This window comes from Brachyhypopomus gauderio, chromosome 9 (genome assembly GCF_052324685.1).
Source record: "Brachyhypopomus gauderio isolate BG-103 chromosome 9, BGAUD_0.2, whole genome shotgun sequence".
NCBI classification, from domain to species: Eukaryota; Metazoa; Chordata; class Actinopteri; order Gymnotiformes; family Hypopomidae; genus Brachyhypopomus; species Brachyhypopomus gauderio.
The window spans coordinates 5,296,046-5,314,782 of record NC_135219.1 but is presented as its reverse complement, the minus strand read 5'-3'; the positions used below and the strand labels follow the sequence as shown (position 1 = coordinate 5,314,782).

The following is an 18,737-nucleotide window of genomic DNA, read 5'->3' as shown; positions in this document are numbered from 1 at the left end:
CAAATATATACATTTCAAAAAACCCTGTTTGCATATTGCATTACATTCTCATGACGTCACCACACTTAATGTAATGAACGTTCATTATCAAATGTCAATGTTTTTAACCTTGTTAAACTAAACCCTTTTTTTATTCAGTCATGAACTCTATGTAAATTTTTTATTATTAAAGGATATTATATTTTCATAGGGCTACACTTTTGTCTGCCATGCCCCTGTCCTCAGTGTTTCCACCTGTGTATTGTTTCACCTCCATGTTTCAGTGTATTTAAACCCCTCTGTTCTACCCCTTGTTGTTGGTCATTGTGTTCGTAAGTTCTTCCTTGCCTTGCCCTGCTCTGCCTTGTCTACACTCTGTCTTTGTTTAGTTTATGTTATCGTACGTACCTCTTTGCCGTTTTATGCTCTGCCTCTTTGTGTATGTTTATCATTTCTTCCCGTCTCCCTTACACCCCGTTCTGATTCATTCAGTGTTCATTCCCTATAGCTCCCTATGCTCTATAGCCCTGCTTCACGTTGCTGTAGACTTGGTCGGGTATGCTCCCCTCCCTCGTTGGAAAGCTCACGTGCTGATGATACTTGGGCAGGACAGTCTTCATGTTGCAGAGGTTGAAATTACCGACCACAATAAACATGGCGTCTGGGTGCGCGGTCTCTTGTTTGTTTTAAGGGCAGTCATGGCCTAGCGGTTAGGGAACTGGTCTTGTGACCGGAGGGTCGCAGGTTCGATTCCCAGACCTGAGGCCATGACTGAGGTGCCCCTGAGCAAGGCCCGAACCCTCAATTGCTCACTTGTATAAAAAATGAGATAAAAATGTAAGTCGCTCTGGATAAGGGTGTCTGCCAAATGCCATAAATGTAAATGTAAATGGCGTCATGCAGCAGCCCCAATGTTGTGGCCCAGTTTAGGCGTGGAGGGATGTAAACAGCTAGAATAAACACAGCACTGAACTCTCTCGGTAAATATTGGGGTCTACACTGAACAGTGGACAGTGTTTATCAAGAGCATTACGTCGACCGGTCGATCGCGAAGGAAGTGTTGGTCGATCGCGAAGGAATGTGCGTAGATCGCATGACATTAAAAAGTAGTGGATGAATCGTCCATCTGCACTGATGGTTGTATTTTGATTGACATTCATGGTAGCCAATCTGACGTCTAGGGTTTGACACACGCAAACCCCCCCCCTTGACTTGGTCATCTTATAAGTAGCTCGCAAGCTGAAAACTTGTGGGCACCCCTGATCAAGAGTCTTTACATCTGAAATCCACTGTTTGTTTACGAGGACACAGCCTTTGTTCTTACCCGGCGTTGCTATGCGGTCTGCGCGTTGCATGGAGTGTGTTTCCAGCTGGATCGCCGATTCTGGTGTGTAGTTCGAGATCCAAGTTTCCATGAAAATAAAAGCACAGGATAGAACACAGAAGACATGGAACAGCAGGATTACACAGAGCACAAACTGGTAGTACTTACAATAATCAACAATACAAGACACTAAACACAGGACTTAAATGTTTCTGACTGCCTGCATTTTTTTTTTTACATATTTAATTTTTTTACATTATCTGCCAATATATTTTGTGGTTATAACTCCAACAAGGTTATCTGGACTGACTAGCTAGATATTTTTTTGAAGCATGAAGAGGGTGCTCTGTACTGAGTAGACAGGGAAAAAGAAACTTAAAATAAATCTCGTTCCACAAGCTAACCGCAACTTCATTGCTCTGCTACGATTAAATCTGTGTTCAACACAGAGGGAAATTGGGTAGGGGTTGATGTAATGCAGAGCCACTGGGGTTGTACTAGTTTAATTTAATAATGATCATACAGAAATGTATGGAGGGAAATCTACTTCAATATTAAAATGTAATACGCAAAATTGCAATGTAATCCTAAATTTGCATTTACATGTTCTACTTATTCAAACAACTTTGAGCTCAAAATTCAAATTAAATTCAAATTCAAATTAAATATTTACATTTGCATTGTGGTTGACGTCTGTTCATATTTCATTTATACATACATTTTTATGCTTAATTTGTGCCTTTTTAAAAATGAAAATGTATTTCACAATTTGAATGATAAAGATTCATGTGATCGATTTTTGAGAAAATTGAAGGATTTTAAGTGTGCCTTATAGTTCTAAAAATACGGTACCCATTAAAATGTATGTAAAGTGAACTGATGAAACCTAGGAATACAGAAGGTTCAATTAAACCTGATCTCACAGGCTAACCGCAACTCCATTGCTGTGCTGTTTCACGTTGTTTCCACAACACAAAGAGAGAGAGAGAGAGAGAGAGAGAGAGAGAGAGTAAACAGCCTTCTCTCTACCATCCACTTTGTTGATTATTTTGTGCCTGGCCATGGTTCCTCTAGACCTGAGGCCGGCAACATTAGCTTGTAGACTCATGAGTGTCCTGTGTTTGATCCAAGGCAGTACTTGTCTTTTAGGCATGTATCCACTCCTGACAATTACCAGTGTTTTGCTACAATATAAAAGTTATTGTTTTCCATATTTCTTTCCAATTTTACTTAAAATCAGATTACATAGAGCCAAATATATCAAGCACTATCACATTTTACTGTTAATTCTCAGTCCCTAAACAAGGGTCGTAACATATATATTTCAAATACAACATCGTCATAGTTGATTTGTTGCTATATTTTAAAATATCATCTCCCACAGTCAGCAGTCTGCAGGAGCTATTGGAAGGTGGAAACTGGCCTTGACTTGGTGATAGGGATCCTACTGAAAGACTGCAGGCTTGTCACATAAAGTAGAATGAGTGTAGATCAGGCCATGCAACAACTATGCTGTGAGTGAATTTTGAGTGAATACAGCAAAAAATATAATGACATTTATTTAAAAAATAATAATTTATTAGTCATTTTAAATGTTCAAATAGTTGTACTGTTTGGGTAGATTTGGGTAATATCAATGGAAACATTACTGGAGTTTAATGACAAAGTCTCTTGAATAAAACATCCAGGTAGCCTTCAGATAAAGAATTCAGGTAAAGTGTTAAAGGTTGAAAATCATTGAAGATTTTCGGATTTAAAGATGAAAGATTATTTATTTATTTTTAATAAGCAGCAGTAACAGTGTGACAAAGGAAATTAATGCAGTTTAATTAAAGTAAAACATTGAAAAAAGTAAAATACAAACATTAAATGGAAGATAGCAAATTATAAACAATATATTTTAGAAAACTAAAAAATGGTCACATTATCTGCAAATATAGGGCCTCAGACTGTTCTTTACTAGAACAATTCCAGATGATTTTTGTGAATGCCATGGGGCAGTCATGGCCTGGTGGTTAGGGAACTGGCCTTGTGACCGGAGGGTCGTGGGTTCGATTCCCAGACCTGAGGCCATGACTGAGGTGCCCCTGAGCAAGGCCCTTAACCCTCAATTGCTCACTTGTATAAAAAAATGAGATAAAAAAAAGTAAGTCGCTCTGGATAAGGGCGTCTGCCAATTGCCGTAAATGTAAATGTGAATTTATTGTTCTACTCTGAACATAGCTGTAGTCTTGAATAATTGTTCCTAAATATTTATGCCCACCATAACAATTGTAGGGAGGTACAAAGTGAACACTGAAACTGACCAGCCCGTCATTGGGCCCAGAACTACTGTACATGACCCCTCACAAATAAAATCACTAAAGAGTTCAGTGCCGAAAGCGTTTCTGCTTGTTTGTGATCTAAACAGCAGGCTTGAATCTTGCTATTTGTACTTTTCTTATACTATCTATCTATCTATCTATCTATCTATCTATCTATCTATCTATATTTGTGTTAGAAGCATTTGATAGAAGCATTTGTGTTTCTGCTTGTTTGTGATCTGCTTGTTTGACTTTCTGGGTGCAGAGACTTTCTGGGTGAGGCTGCTGCCTCAGTCTTGCTCTGTGAATTAACATAATAAAGGGTGATGTTTGGCGCTGACATTCTGGCTGAGACCGATGTCCATAGCTTGGACTTTTTCTTTTCTGCTCATAAATGTAACAATAAAATGTAATATTAGTTAAATGTAATTTTGAGGATACAACATTAACATGAATGGAACATTAAGCATAGTCTTAAAACAATTAAAATATTTAAACAATTAAACAATAAAAAAGCAATATAATTTGCTTACCTTAGTCAGTTTAAGTCATAATAAGTTTCATTTGCTGCCATTCCTAATGTCAGGGCAATGCCAGCACTGATGAGAGAGCTGTTTTCATTTATAGACCCACAGGCTTCTAGCAGGAACGCCGTTTTAAACTATGACCATGTTGAAAAAGTCTTCTGTGCAGGAGCAAAGTTAGACATTGCTTATCCGTTTCTATGCACCCAAGGTTTTTTTACAAGGTTACTTTTTATATTCTGTAACTCTCTTGCTATCAAATAAATGCGGCTTAATATTGGGGGTGGGACGCGATAAAAAAAAAATAATCGAATTAATTAGAAGGTTGTAATTAATTAATCAAAATTAATCACATTTTTATTGCATTTCAATATTTAACATGAGAAATATTAATTTAAGTTTGAATGATGAATGAATCAATGAACGTAAGCATAAACTTCAACATCTTTATTTTTCCACCAGTCTACTACACAGACCAATAGATTAGTGCAGAAAACAGAGCAAACAGTTTTCAGAACACTGGAAATTCTGACTAAAATTTTTTCTTTAATTTCCCAGGCCTCTGCCACAGCCCTAAAGTCCTCTGCACAGGAATATCCATAGTGCCTAGAAGTGGTCTTCTGCATGCTCAAAGCAAATGACTGGATCTTCCATTCATCATCTATAATATGAGCTGTCATACCAAGATATTTTTTGTTGCTAACAGAAGTCCACTAATCCCCAGTCAGAGCCACATTTGTGGCGATTTTCACAATAACCTGTTTTACTTCCCTTTCTTCATCATACAACTGCTGGATTTTCTTCGACATTGTCTTTCTGGACGGCAGCTCGTAACTTGCATCAGCTGACGCAATTTGCAGTGCTTCTTGTAAGCCTTCGACCACAGAGAGCGGTCTACAGTCCACAGCAATCCATCTCGCCAGTGAATTGGTCAATTTGTCTAATGAGGACTTTGACATTTTGTTTCTTAATTTGAACCCCAACATGTGGTCAAGTGTTGACTCGTGACACTGTTTGCTCGTACTAGGGATAGGCTACATTTAGCAGCTAAGTTATCATTACTGACCTGCGCGCTAGCCCCAACATGTTTTGCGTTGAGGTGGTAACGAAGGGTGGAAATGCTCCTGTGATAAGCGAACTCCTTCCTACATAAAGTGCAAATAACACTATTTTTGTTTGTACTTCCATCTGGAAGTTTCTTATATTTAAATTTCCCATCCACCAGTGTAGCCTCTTTAGTCACAGTGGGGAACCATCAGGGCCCTCTACGCCCTCTCAGAGGGCCTAAAATATTCTTAAAACATAAATATATATAATATATAGGCCTACTGCTAAAAAAATAAAGGGAACACTAAAATAACACATCCTAGATCTCAATTAATAAAAATCTTTGAAATCAGTTGAAAATCTCTCATTTCTACCTGTTGTCTGTTCCATTTGCACAAGAGCAGATGAAATTGATTCACAATCTGTCACGGTGAGGACCCCAGCCCCTCCCCTTTGGGTGTGTGTTTACATTGTCCACGTGTACTCGTCTGCGTCTATGGAACTGTGTGGGTGTGGTTATGTCTCGTGATTAGTCGTCGCACCTGTGGCTTGTATCATCGTCACGTGGGGCGTGTGTGGTTTGTCTACTTAATGTGCATTCGCGCAGTGTCGTGGGCTCGTCGTTGTCAAAGTCTACACGTGTCCGTGTGAAGTGTTCTGTTTTACGTGCGCTGTCTTATTGCGCAATAAGTGTAAACAATAAACGTGACCGTCTGTGTAACGCTACTGTTCAGTCATCTCCATCATGCTCATCATGCGTCCATATAATCTGTATGCCTGGAACTTGTGCACTGAGAAACATTCCACGGTGCAAGTGTCTCATGCGTTAAATGCGTTAAAATGCGTTAATTTTTTAGTTCGTTAATTTCCCTGTAATTAATTAATCGAAATTAATGCGTTAACTACCACTACTTATATATTATAAAACCTCGACTTCTGTGCCATCAATTCCACCACACCGGTCACAACAGTGTTATAGCTGTAAATCTCTATGGCAGCCCTGCCAATGAAACCACTTGATTGTCGTTCCCAAACTCAAGCTGAGTAGCTCCAGCTCCCACCTCACTTACTCCCCTGGGACCGACTGTTACCACACATGACTGTTATAGCAGCCTACTGGATGACAGCCTACGTGTCAGTACTCCAACAAGTACTCCAACTCTCTTATCAGTGTACTAGTGTAGCTATGTCAGCAACCCATACACAGCATGGCAGTAGTAGGAATCCAACAACAGGAAGGGCAATAATATAAAAATAATAAATAGTGAATTAAAATTTTAAAATAGTGATTTTTCACTGCTGCACTCTGCCTCTTGTCATTGTTTTCTGTAACATCAACTTACTATCCAGATGTAAACCTTATATCTTAGTATCATTTTGCAAAACACAATCTGGTCCCTGATTAGCTGGTCTCACAGAGCCTTTGACTCAAAGTGCTCCTCCAGTGTGTGTATTGCTGTTATAAAACATTCTGGTCTCACTGGCCTCTTGGCCCTTCTGGAATGCTCATGGAATGCTCATTTGCAAATGATGTTCCTCTTGCTCATGCAATGCAACATAACAGTCTGTGTGACCTCTTTGTATTACTTTTTATGCTCCTATGTTAGCGACAGCACATTTAAGGTATCCTTGGCTTTGTCATCAGTAGCAAACTGTATATAAATGGATTACCTTGAACTTCTTCTGATTTCATATGCATCTCAGTTGCTATTCAGTAGCTTTCGTAGTGTTTCAGTCATCTCAGCCATTCATTAAACATTGGCAGCTGCTGGTGGCAACTGTGGCATTGTTGCACCTCGTTTCTTCGATTTTTCATCAGTACATTTGATCAATGTGGATAATACAATAATGTACTTATTTAGACATATAAAATGTACATTGGGACATGTTAAGTCAATTAAAGGGACTGTGAGTGTAGGTTCAAGGATGTCTCTTATACACTCGGCAGAGAGAGTGTACTTTCATGACATTATATACTCCCTACTTGTGTACAAAACATTTCAAGAGACAATGTAAGATGTGGTTTGCACTACCGTACTGAAAATATTTATTACATGGCTGTTCAGTTGATGTCTCACTGTATTTTCAAACTAAGGTGTACATCAGACTTTTGGATATTTTCATATTGTTAATGAAAACCTTTCAGAGCAAAAAATTATCATGCATTATTGTAATTTATTAAGACAGTTTAATTCTTGAAGAGTATTTTCTCCAAATTTTGCCAAATAAAATGACTTTGAGGGCCTTTCTAAACCAGCTATAGAAGTAAGCATAAACCATAGGATTACATGCTGAATTAGAATAAGCAACCCAACTAACAATTTCCGATAGCTGAGGTGAACCACTGCATCCAGAAAATGCTACAACTGAGTTGTAGATAAAACAAGGTATCCAAAAAGCAAGAAACACACCTATAACAACCGCCAGTGTTTTAGTAGCTTTTCTCTCCAACTTAGTAATGGTGGGCTGCTGTCTGGGAGTGTTTAGGTGAGAGACAGCATTGTGGACTAAATGTGACTGTCTCTGTGCAACAAGATATATTTTCAAATATATGCTCACCATGATAACAGAAGGGATGTACAAATAAAAAAAAGATATTATCAACGATGTCACTGGACCTAGAACTGCTGTACACCCCCCCTCACATAAAACATCACTGAAATGTTCAATACCCAAAGCACTTAGGTTCGTAACTATAATTCCTACTGCAGCAGAATAGCTCCAACAAACAATAATCATGAGTAGCGTAGCAGGAGGAGTTATGATGCTGTGGTACAGCAGCGGATAACATACTGCATAATAGCGCTCAATGGAGATGAATGCTAGATTTAAAACAGAGGTAATACACAGTACAGAATCAAGGCCGCTGTGTAATTTACAGAATACAGTCCCCAAGTACCAGCAAGTCTCCACAGTGCGTATCATACTGGGAGGCATCACAATTCCTCCTACAAGTAGGTCAGCTATAGCCAGAGAGAGAGTGAAGTAGTTAGTTGGGGTGTGGAGCTGCTTGAAATGAATGATGGCTATAATGACAAGAAGATTTCCAACTAATGTAAGAAGTACAACAACACTAATGATACAGTAAACCACAGCTCTTACAGTGAGTGGATAAATGATCTGTTGACAAGAGTTAGGATGATGTTCATAACAAAGAGAAAAGTTTCCCATGGTCCAGTTTTGTTTCATGTCCATCTCGCGCTTTCCTTTATCTGAAGAGGAATGACATCAATATGTAAAATTATTTATCAATAAAGAAACTATTAAAGGCAGTGGTAACATGAAATACTACTAACAAATCAGAATAATTTTTAAAAGAGCAGCCATCATTTATACACATCCGTTTTCATGTCTTTCAATTCCTGTATTACCTATGTCTGCATACTAGGGCAGTGCCAGCACTGATGAGATCTGCTTTCATTTATAGACCCACAGGTGTGCAGCAGGAACGCCTTTCTACTAAACCACTCTTCAGTGCTGGTCGCATATTACTCTTGACAATAACAAACAGTGAATTAAAATACACTTACCACTTACATATTGTTTCTGCTTTCAATTTATAAAATTCTTCTTCCCGACCAATACTGATAAGGTCATGCCAATTCTTGTACTAATTTAGGTACACTTGTTACCAGACATTGCTGTGGACCCATCACTTCCTTGCTAATTTTACGCCCTTGAATGTGTTCTTTGTTTTTGTTTCCATTTTCACACCTGTAACGCGGGAGTACAGGGATGTACACACCACGTATAGTAATAGAGTAGGGTTGACCCAAATGCCGGTTAACAACACTAATGCCTTTGACAGACCTAAACGCAAGTGCGAGAGTTAAATACGTAACACAAGTCAGGTTGAATAAATTAAAACAACGTGGAATACTCAACACGTAAGAGGACAGAAAACAAAATTGCGAGAACACGATAAAACGAGAAACAAAAACCAATGCGGAAAACTCAACACATGAAAGGCATTACTCAACCGTAAAGAGAAGGGAGAAAGAAACAAAATAATAAAGGCAACTAAAAGGATGCGAAAAAACAACACCACCAAAAATGAAACCAAGGACCCCAGGGGAAGTAACTGGCAGAAGGCAAAATGCTGCAACAACATAAAACCCTTCCGAAAATAAAGATAAGACTGATAGGAAGAAATATAGTTGGAGGAAAACTTGAGGTAGGTCAGGGAGTGATGCAGTAGAAAGAATCTCGAATAAGTAAAGGAGTAGTCAGATAGAGAAAGGTTACAAGACACCTCGTAGCGAAACACAACCACAGGAAAAGCAGAAGCAGGCTGAGAACGTGCAGACTTGACCAAACGAATCAGCAGTGATCCACTTCTTAAGGAAGCTTGGTGAAGCCCTAAGAACAGCTGAAACAGATCACCGCTGATTGCGCCCAGTAAGTCTAGGACTGACTCGGGTGCCTCTCATGGTGGTAGAAGGAGCGTCATCCGAGCCAGCCCTAACAGAGCCCCCCCAGGCCAGAGACCCCGCGGGCCCAATGCGACGGCTATGTTACGGCGGTTGTCCAATAACCAGTTAACTGTCAGGGCTGGCTCGGATGCCACACCATCTAGCTCCACTAGGGGCACCCGAGTCGGCCCTAGACTACATCCACGCAATCAGCAATGATCCGTCTCACCTGTTGCCATGGCTTCTTAAGGAAGATTTGGAGACGGATCATTGCTGATTCGTTTTGGTTATGCCGGTACGTTCTCAGCCCTTTCTCTGGTCTCTCAGTCTCTTGTTGCATTCTCAAGTTAAAGGTGTCTCGCCACCTTACTCTTTCTCTCTCCCTCTCTCTTGTTCTCTCCTTCTTCTCTCCTCTTCTCTCTCTTGTTCTTTTACTTTTGGCCTATCTCCAGTTTTCCCCAAGCTATTTCTCTTCCTATCCGTTATTCTTTTATTTTGGGAAGGTTTTGTTTTGTTGTGGCGTTTTTTGCCTGTAGCCAGATTCTTCCCCTGGTGTTTTTTTATTTCAGTTTTGCGTGACAAATTTTTTCTGCATCTTTTAGTTGCCTTTGTTATTTTTTTCCACCCTCTCGCTACGGGTGAGTTTTGCCAGTCTTCCGCATTGTTTTTTGTTTCCCTTTTCCACCGAGTGTTCCCGGTTAGTTTCATTTTGCGGGTTGAGTTTTTCCGCGTCATTTTTGTGTTGGAGTTTTTGCCACTGTGTGTGTATGCGTTAACTCCGCATTTACTTTTCTCACATATTATTGTGCCAGACTGAGCCGGCACTTGGGTCCGCCTCTCAGTATATTCACGCGGTGGTTACGTCACCATACCCACCACGTTACATTAACAGTGTAAAACGGGCCACCATTGATCATGCGGGGGGCCAGCGGAGCCGGAGCACGGGGCATGTCACACAAGACAGGACGTAGACAAGACGCATGAAAAACCAGATGAACCTTCATGGATGGCGGGAGTGATGGGGTTAATGCATTTATCCACCTTGAAGGGACCCAAGTAGCAGGGTGCCAGCTTCTTAGTTCCACCGTGGATCAGCAGGTCCTTAGTGGACAGCCAAACGTGCTGACCCGGGCAAAACAAAAGGACCAGAAGGCGGTGTTTGTCAGAGTTATGACGATAGCTGGTGGAGGCACACAGTAAGGCTTTACGGGCCTTATGCCAGGCTAACCTATATTGCCATACCATGGCCCAGGCACCTAGAACAGCCACCTCCTCCTCCTGGTCAGTGAACATGGGGGGCATACCCGTAGAGACATTCAAAGGGAGACATCCCGAGGGCAGAGTGCCACAATGTGTTATGGGCATACTCGGCCCACAGAAGCTGATCAGACCAGGAGGAGGGGTTGGAGGATGCCTCGAGGTCCTGGTTAGTGTGCTCTGTTTGTCTGGGGGTGAAACCCAGATGATAAACTAGCTTTGGCCCCCAAGAGCCTCAGGAAAAAACCCCAAAAGCGACTGGTGAACTGGGGTCCCCTATCGGACACCACATCGGTAGGGAAGCTGTGTTGCCAGACTATGTGATGCAAGAAGAGGGAGGCGGTCTCACGGGCCGAGGGGAACTGAGGCAAGGCCAGGAATCTTGCTGTTTTGGAAAACCTAATCTATGATTACCAGAATAGTGGTATTACACCGAGAGGGAGGTAGGCCACACGCGGCCAAGGCCTGGAAGGAATAGGAAGTGGGCGTAACAAACCTGCAGGTTTAGTATGAGTCACCTTATTTCTGGTACACGTTTCTCAAGTGGTGACAAAACGAGTCACCTCTTGATCCATCATGGACCACCAGAACCTACCCTGAAGGAGCTTTAGCATATGATGTGACCTGGGATGAGCAGCAAAAGGTGGGTTGTGACCCTACTCCATTACCTTCTGTCGTAACCTAGGGTGGACGTAGAGACAACCGGAGGGACCACCACCAGGCCATGGGTTTGTGGTAAGTGATTGCTTGACCTCAGTTTCCACAGCCCACTGCAGAGGTTCCATAATTTAGGACGCTGGCAGTACGGTGCTGGGCTCAGAGGTGTCAGGTGGCGAATCCCACTGGCGGGACAGAGCATCAGGCTTAGCGCCCAAAGAATAAGGACCACCTGGATTGTCTGGGGTAAAGACACTTGGCCTGCTGGAGGTAGGCCAGGTTTTTATGGCCAGTCCAGACCAGGACGGGGTGCTTGGCTCCCTCCAGCCGGTGTCTCCACTCTTCGAGAACAAATTTGATAGCTAACAGTTCTTTGTTCCCCACATCGTAATTGCATTTGGCGGTAGGAATGTGGTGAGAGTAATACGCACACTGATAAAGATTAGGTTCTCTGAGAGAGAACGGCACCCACCCCATAGTCAGAGGCGTCGACCTCTACTACGAACAGTAGGTCGGGATCCAGCATACACAACACTGGCTCAGAAGTAAACTGCCTTTTTAAGTCGTCGAAGGCTCGCTGGGCCTCAGAAGTCCAGACAAAGGGACCGGAACTCTTTTTGGTGAGAGTGGTCAGAGGAGCTGCAAGGGTGCTGAAACCCTTAATAAAATGGCGGTAAAAAAACACTGTACCAGGTGGAGTGACGTAGGAATAGGCCACTGTCCGACAGCCCGGACCTTAGAAGGATCCATGACTAGAGTGTTCTGGGCAATATGATAGCTGAGAAAACCTATTTCTTGGACGTGAAATAGCGACTTCTCTAGTTTAATGTACAGATGGTTTTTCGAGGAGAAGCTGAAGCACCCGCCGGACATGTTTTTATGTTACGTCTCTGATTTACTGTAAATAAGGATATCGTCCAGATAAACAAAGATGTACCTGTCCAGAGCTTCCCTTAAAACTTCATTAAAGAAGCGCTGGAACACAGCCGGGGCATTCATTAAACCGAAGGGCATGACCAGATACTCATAGTGGACAGAAGGTGTGATAAAAGATGTTTTCCATTCGTCACTTTCTCTCACCCTAACTAGATTATAGGCACTCCTCAGATCAAGCTTCGTAAATATCATGGCCTGCTGGAGGGCCTTAAAGGCAGTAGCCATGACGGGTAGAGGGTGACGATCCTTGACAGTGATCTTATTAAGCCCCCGGTAGTCAATACAATGACTTAGTCCCCCATCATTTTTTCCCCACAAAGAAAAAACCCGCTCCAGCAGGAGAGGTGGATGGCCGGATGAACCCGGCTGCCAGGGCCTCCTGTATGTACATTTCCATAGCTCTACATTTCAGAATGGCCAGAGAGAAAAGGCGGCCCCTAGAAGGACTAGTACCTGGAAGTAGCTCAATGGCTATGTCGTGTGCCCTATGAGGAGGGGGAAAACCTGCTTTTGTCTTGCTAAATACCTCTCTGAGGTTGTGGTAAACGGCAGGAACCTGGGTAAGATCAAAAGGATCTGGTGTGTGACCGGTAGTGGTTTCGGCGTTATTCTTTAAGCATGTTTTCTTGCAGATGGCTCCCCAATTACGGACTGAGCGGGAAAACCAATCTACCTCTGGGTTGTGGTGTTGGAGCCAAGGAAAACCCAGAAAAAGACGTATCTTGGGCGTGCTAATGACATAAAAGGTAAGTTGTTCCCTATGACCCCCAATACTGTCAAACAGTATAGTTTGCTTGTTGACTTCACCTGAAGTTATGGTACGTCCATCAACAGCCGCCACAGATAGAGGCTTATCTAAGTCAGTAAGCGGAACCCAGTTTATTGGCCAAAGAAATGTCTATAAAATTGGCAGCAGCGCCTGAGTTAACGAATGCCAGGAGAACTTTATCTTCTGTCCCTCGCCAGGTAAGTGAAACATGTATAACCCATTGCTAGGAGGACTCGAGACAGGACCCGCCAGGGCCTCCTCTGTTACTGGAAGGCACTCCTTTTCCCTGTAACTCAGGGCATCTTGGATGTTGATGCCCTTTGCTACCACAATAAGGCACACCTGTCTTTCTTGCCTGGTATGTGAGACCTAGCTGCATAGGCTGCGGGTCATTACCAGCCTCATGTGGCTCTACAGCGCGTGTGGTGTCAGTCTTAGGGGTAACAGCCTGATGTTGTAACCTTCTTGCCTGTCGTCATTCACGGTGACGATTATCAAGGCGCACTGTGAAAGCAATCAGCGCATCAAGATCAGCGGGAGGGTTGCAAAACGCTAGCTCTCCTGGCTGGAGACAGGAGAGCGGGTTCAAGGCGTGGAGCTGAGAGGGGAGATTCAACTGGTCTAACGGGTGGATCATGGGACGCTGCAGTTGAACCGGCTAGAGTCTGTATAGTGACGGTTACGTCATTGAGTTGCTCCATAATCTGCCGTAGTACCTGGTCATGGCTGCCAAGCAGCTGCCCTTGGTTAGTGAGGGCAGCTCTTAACTGTTTAACAGCTCTTGCTGTTTCGTGTTTAGCGGCTGGGTCCATGTTAGGTTCATTTGTTCTGTAATGCAGAAGTACAGGGATGTACACACCACGTATAATGATAGACCATAGTCGATCTATGGTTTATGCCAGGGGTGCCCACAAGTTTTCAGCTTGCGAGCTACTTATAAGATGACCAAGTCAGAAAGATCTACCGGGGGGTGGGGGGTTGTGAGCAGTGCTGTAGTCCTAAAAAAATAAGTGGGGGGTTGTTTTTGGTGTGGCGGTGTAGCGATTCTAAGTTGTTGAGCGGGGGGGGGGGAATCGATCGCCAGAAGTTGGCGAATTACAGCAAGAGCAACATCCAGTTAAAATAAGTAGGGGGTCGCTGTCCCCCCCCCCCACCCCCCACTACACTCCTGGTTGTGAGGTGGCGAAAGAAATTTGTTGAGCGGGGGGTGGGGAGGCGAATGTAATTTGTTTTTTTTTTTGGGGGGGGGGTTTGCGTGTGTCAAACCCTAGACGTCAGATTGGCTACCATGAATGTCAATCAAAATACAACCGTCAGTGCAGATGGGCGATTCATCCACTACTTTTTTATGTCACGCGATCTACGCACATTCCTTCGCGATCGACCGACACTTCCATCGATGTAGTGGCCACCCCTGGTTTATGCAGTATTGTCAGCCTGTTATTCTACACCCGATTCATGCTTGTTATATGTAGCATTTGTTCATGTTGTGCAAACATCATGAGTTTTTTCAAGCCTATGTATGTAGACTCAATTCATGTTGCTTAAGCCTATTGGTTGTTTATAGATTTTTATACTTAGCCTGTCATTTTGTTTTCTTCTGCTTTTTCTTTTTTCCGGCTACAATGCATTGTGCTGCCAGGACCATAAGGCCCAGTAACACCTGGGCATAAAGGTGCGGCAGGTGTGAAAATCAGCCACACACAGGGATCCTCATTGGCTTTTGGGTGGTGCTATAGAGCAGCATTTTATATTTTAGTCCATATCTGCTAAGTCATAGAAATAAAATTCCAGTTATTATGCATTCCTTGGTTTAATTCAATAGGACCAATAATATACAGTCGTTGAGCTTCATCTGTTAAATATTATTAAAATACTTTATATGGTGTGTCATGCTCTCAGGTTCGGTGAGAACACTTGGTGATGAAGCCATCACAAAAAAACATGGCTGCCATCAGGCAATTAATTGGTTTCAGCCATTTAACAGCTTTGGAATATGAATTCTAAAGTGAACTGTAAAACTGTCAGGACTGGCCAGGGCGGCTCCTTCTTCTGCCACCGAAGGGAGCTTGTGAGCTGATTCGTCAACACAATCAGTGGTGGTGAGCTGCAGTCTGTTTCCCTATTTAGAAAGTGCAGTTGTAGTTAGGGGCGTGTTTAAAAAATCGATCTTTCGATTCAAATCGATCTTCATTTGAATGATTCGATATCGATTTATGAAACCTGAGATCGATCTTTAGAATTAGCCAATTTTCCCCGCATATGCTTACCGTTTTAACCTCGCGTTTTATCTCGCGAGACCATCCTTTTTTTCTCGAGCACCGCCACTTGGCTGGGGTGATCAGTTAAGCATGGCTGCACCAAGAGTAAAAATGCCCAAGAACCTGAAGGTAGATGTATGGTTACATTTTGGATTCAGAAACCATGATGGTAGGGAAGAGTTGGATAAAAGCACAGCCGTGTGTAAACTGTGCAACATGGAGGTGAAATATTGTGGGAATACCACAAATCTGAGAAATCATTTAACGCCATCCTGATATTCAAAAAACGCCAGAACCCAAACAAACTCCACTAGAGAAGGCATTTGCGATCTATCTACAAGTTCTCCCCGTGCCAAAAACAGTGCTTGAATTCCACCTTTTAAAGGTGTATGAACCCTGCAAACATGACTTTGTGCTGAAGCGCGGTGCACGCGAAGTTAAAAAATTCAAGAGGTGCACGAGCTCGCGAAGCGACAGTGCACGCGATTACGTTGTTTTCGGCGCGCGGACCCTCACGCCGGTCGTGACACGTCAAGTATAAAGCTGTGAAGTTTTCTCAACAGCTGGCAATATTGTTACTGCACAAAGGAGCTGTCTCACTCCTCAACATGTTGATCAGCTCCTTTTCTTGCAGAAAAAATTTACAATCTCCAAGATGTCAGAAAGCAGTCATGAATAAATCTTAGTTTTGGACCTTAATGTTTACAATATTCAGAACTATGTTCATAAATGTTTTTGTTACATGTAAAAAAAAAAAAACAACTTAATTTGCACTTTAAAAGTCTGTTCAAAACCGCTTTCAATGCCTTTTCTGGTAAAGGTGCTATGTAGAAGAGTGTGCATTAATTGATATTAAAAAAAGAATGTAACTGTTGTTCACAGTATAAACACACTAATATCTTAATACATTTTAATAAAGTTTGAGTGTTCCTTGTATCATTACATTTCACATTCAAACTACACTTTTTATTGTAACTGAAATGTCCCTACAAGAATCGATATTGAATCGGATCGAATCAAATCGAAAATCGAATTGAATCGGGACCTTGTGAATCGGAATCGAATCGAAATGGGAAATCAGTGGTGATACCCACCCCTAGTTGTAGTTAATCACTTCTGAGTTTCAGGTCATCTGCATTAGTTCAATGGGTTGAGCAATGTGCCCTCAATGCAAAAAACACTGATGTCTGTGCAGATATATGCCATTCAAATCCCACATGGGGAAGCTTTCTTGTTGTGAAACATTATTTTTCTTTTTTCTAGTGTCTTTCTTCATGATTTTCACTTTGAAAATGAAATGTCCAATCTTCAATTCTTCAATCCATTCAAGATCAAGTGTCTATGTCCACGCTTAAACACGATCTCATCACTTGTGGCTGTATTTTGTGCTCTGTGTTTTGTCATTATATCTGTTGGATCTCACATTGGTAAACTGACTCTGACTGACAGGAAGTTTACATCTGGATAGTGAGTTGACATTTATGAGAGAGAGAGGCAAAAAACAGTAGTGATAAAGCAGCTCCTAGTTTTACGGGGGACACTGGTGCTTCTAAATGTACTTTTTAAAAGCAAAATGGCATGACCTAATCGATATTGTACTCTGGAAGAAGAATTGGAGAATACTGCATAAATTGCAGAACAAAATGACACTTTTCTGAAAGCAGAAGCAAGATGTAAGTGGTAAATGTGTTTTAAATTACTATTTTGTTATTGTCAGGAGTAATATCATGTGACCAGCACATAGAAGTGGTTTAGTAGAAAGGCGTTTCTTCTGCATGCATGTGGGTGTATAAATGAAAGCAGTTTTCTCATCAGTGCTGGCATTGCCCTGGTATGCAGACAGAGGTAACACTGGACATGAAAGACAAGAAAAGGGCTGTGTATAAATAATGGCTGCTCCTTATAAAAATATTCTGATTTGTTAGTAGTATTTCATGTTACCACTGCCTTTAATAGTTTCTTTACTGATAAATAATATTACATGTTGATGTCATTTCTCTTCAGATAAAGGAAAGAGTGAGATGGACATGAAACAAAACTGGACCACGGGAAACATTTCTCTTTGTTATGAACATCATCCTAACTCTTGTCAAAAGATAATTTATCCACTCACTGTAAGAGCTGTGGTTTACTGTATCATTAGTGTTGTTGTACTTCTTACATTAGTTGGAAATCTTCTTGTCATTATAGCCATCATTCATTTCAAGCAGCTCCACACCCCAACTAACTACTTCACTCTCTCTCTGGCTGTAGCTGATCTGCTTGTAGGAGGGATTGTAATGCCTCCCAGTATGATACGCACTATGGAGACCTGCTGGTATTTGGGGACTGTGTTCTGTAAAATACATAGCAGCCTTGATGCTGTATTGTGTGCTACCTCTGTTTTAAATCTAGCATTTATCTCCATTGAACGCTATTATGCAGTATGTTACCCACTGCTGTACCACAGCATCATAACTCCTCCTGCTACGCTACTCATGATTATTGTTTGTTGGAGCTATTCTGCTGCTGTAGGAATTATAGTTATAAACCTAAGTGCTTTAAGTAGTCAACAATACAGTGATATTTTATGTGAGGGGGGTGTACATCAGTTCTAGGTCCAGTGACATCATTGATAACATCTTTTTTTTCTTTGTACATCCCCTCTATTATCATGGTGAGCATATATATAAAAATATATATTGTTGCACAGAGACAGTCACGTTTAGTCCACAATGCTGTCTTTCATCTAAACACATCCAGACATCAGCACACCATTAGTAAGGCAGAGAGAAAAGCCACTAAAACACTGGCAGTTGTTATGGGGGGGTTTCTTACCTTTTGGGCACCTTTTTGTATCTACAGCACAGCTATGACATTTTCTGGATACAGTGGTTCACCTCAACTATTTGAAATAGCTTGCTGGATTGGTTATTCAAATTCAGCATGTAATCCAATGGTTTATGCTTACTTCTACAGCTGGTTTAGAAAGGCCCTCAAAGTTATTTTATTAGGCAATATTTGGAGAAAATATTCTTCAAGAATAAAGCTCTGCTGAAATTAGAATAATGCATTATGTATTTTTTCCTGAAGATGTTCTTTATCAATATGGCAACTGAACACAGTTACTGAAAGAAATGGGAAATTTATTAATGTAGCGCAATAGTTGTTGTCAAAGCAGCTTTACAAGTGTCTGAGTCCAAGCCCCCAGTGAGCAAGCCAAGGGCAACAGTGGCAAGGAAAAAATCCCTAAGAGCATACGGAAGAAACCTTGAGAGGAACTAAGACG

At 41.8% G+C, this 18,737-nt stretch overlaps 1 protein-coding gene and 1 pseudogene across 1 annotated transcript; one reads left to right on the top strand and one right to left on the bottom strand.

The window, feature by feature from the left end:
* Nucleotides 1-7,355: 7,355 nt before the first annotated feature.
* LOC143523637 (trace amine-associated receptor 1-like) lies at nt 7,356-8,372 on the bottom strand. Its single transcript, XM_077018196.1, has one exon. It carries the CDS (start codon nt 8,370-8,372, stop codon nt 7,356-7,358), a length of 1,017 nt encoding a protein of 338 aa, XP_076874311.1.
* Nucleotides 8,373-17,490: 9,118 nt separating this feature from the next.
* LOC143523636 (trace amine-associated receptor 1-like) lies at nt 17,491-18,506 on the top strand (annotated as a pseudogene).
* Nucleotides 18,507-18,737: the final 231 nt, after the last annotated feature.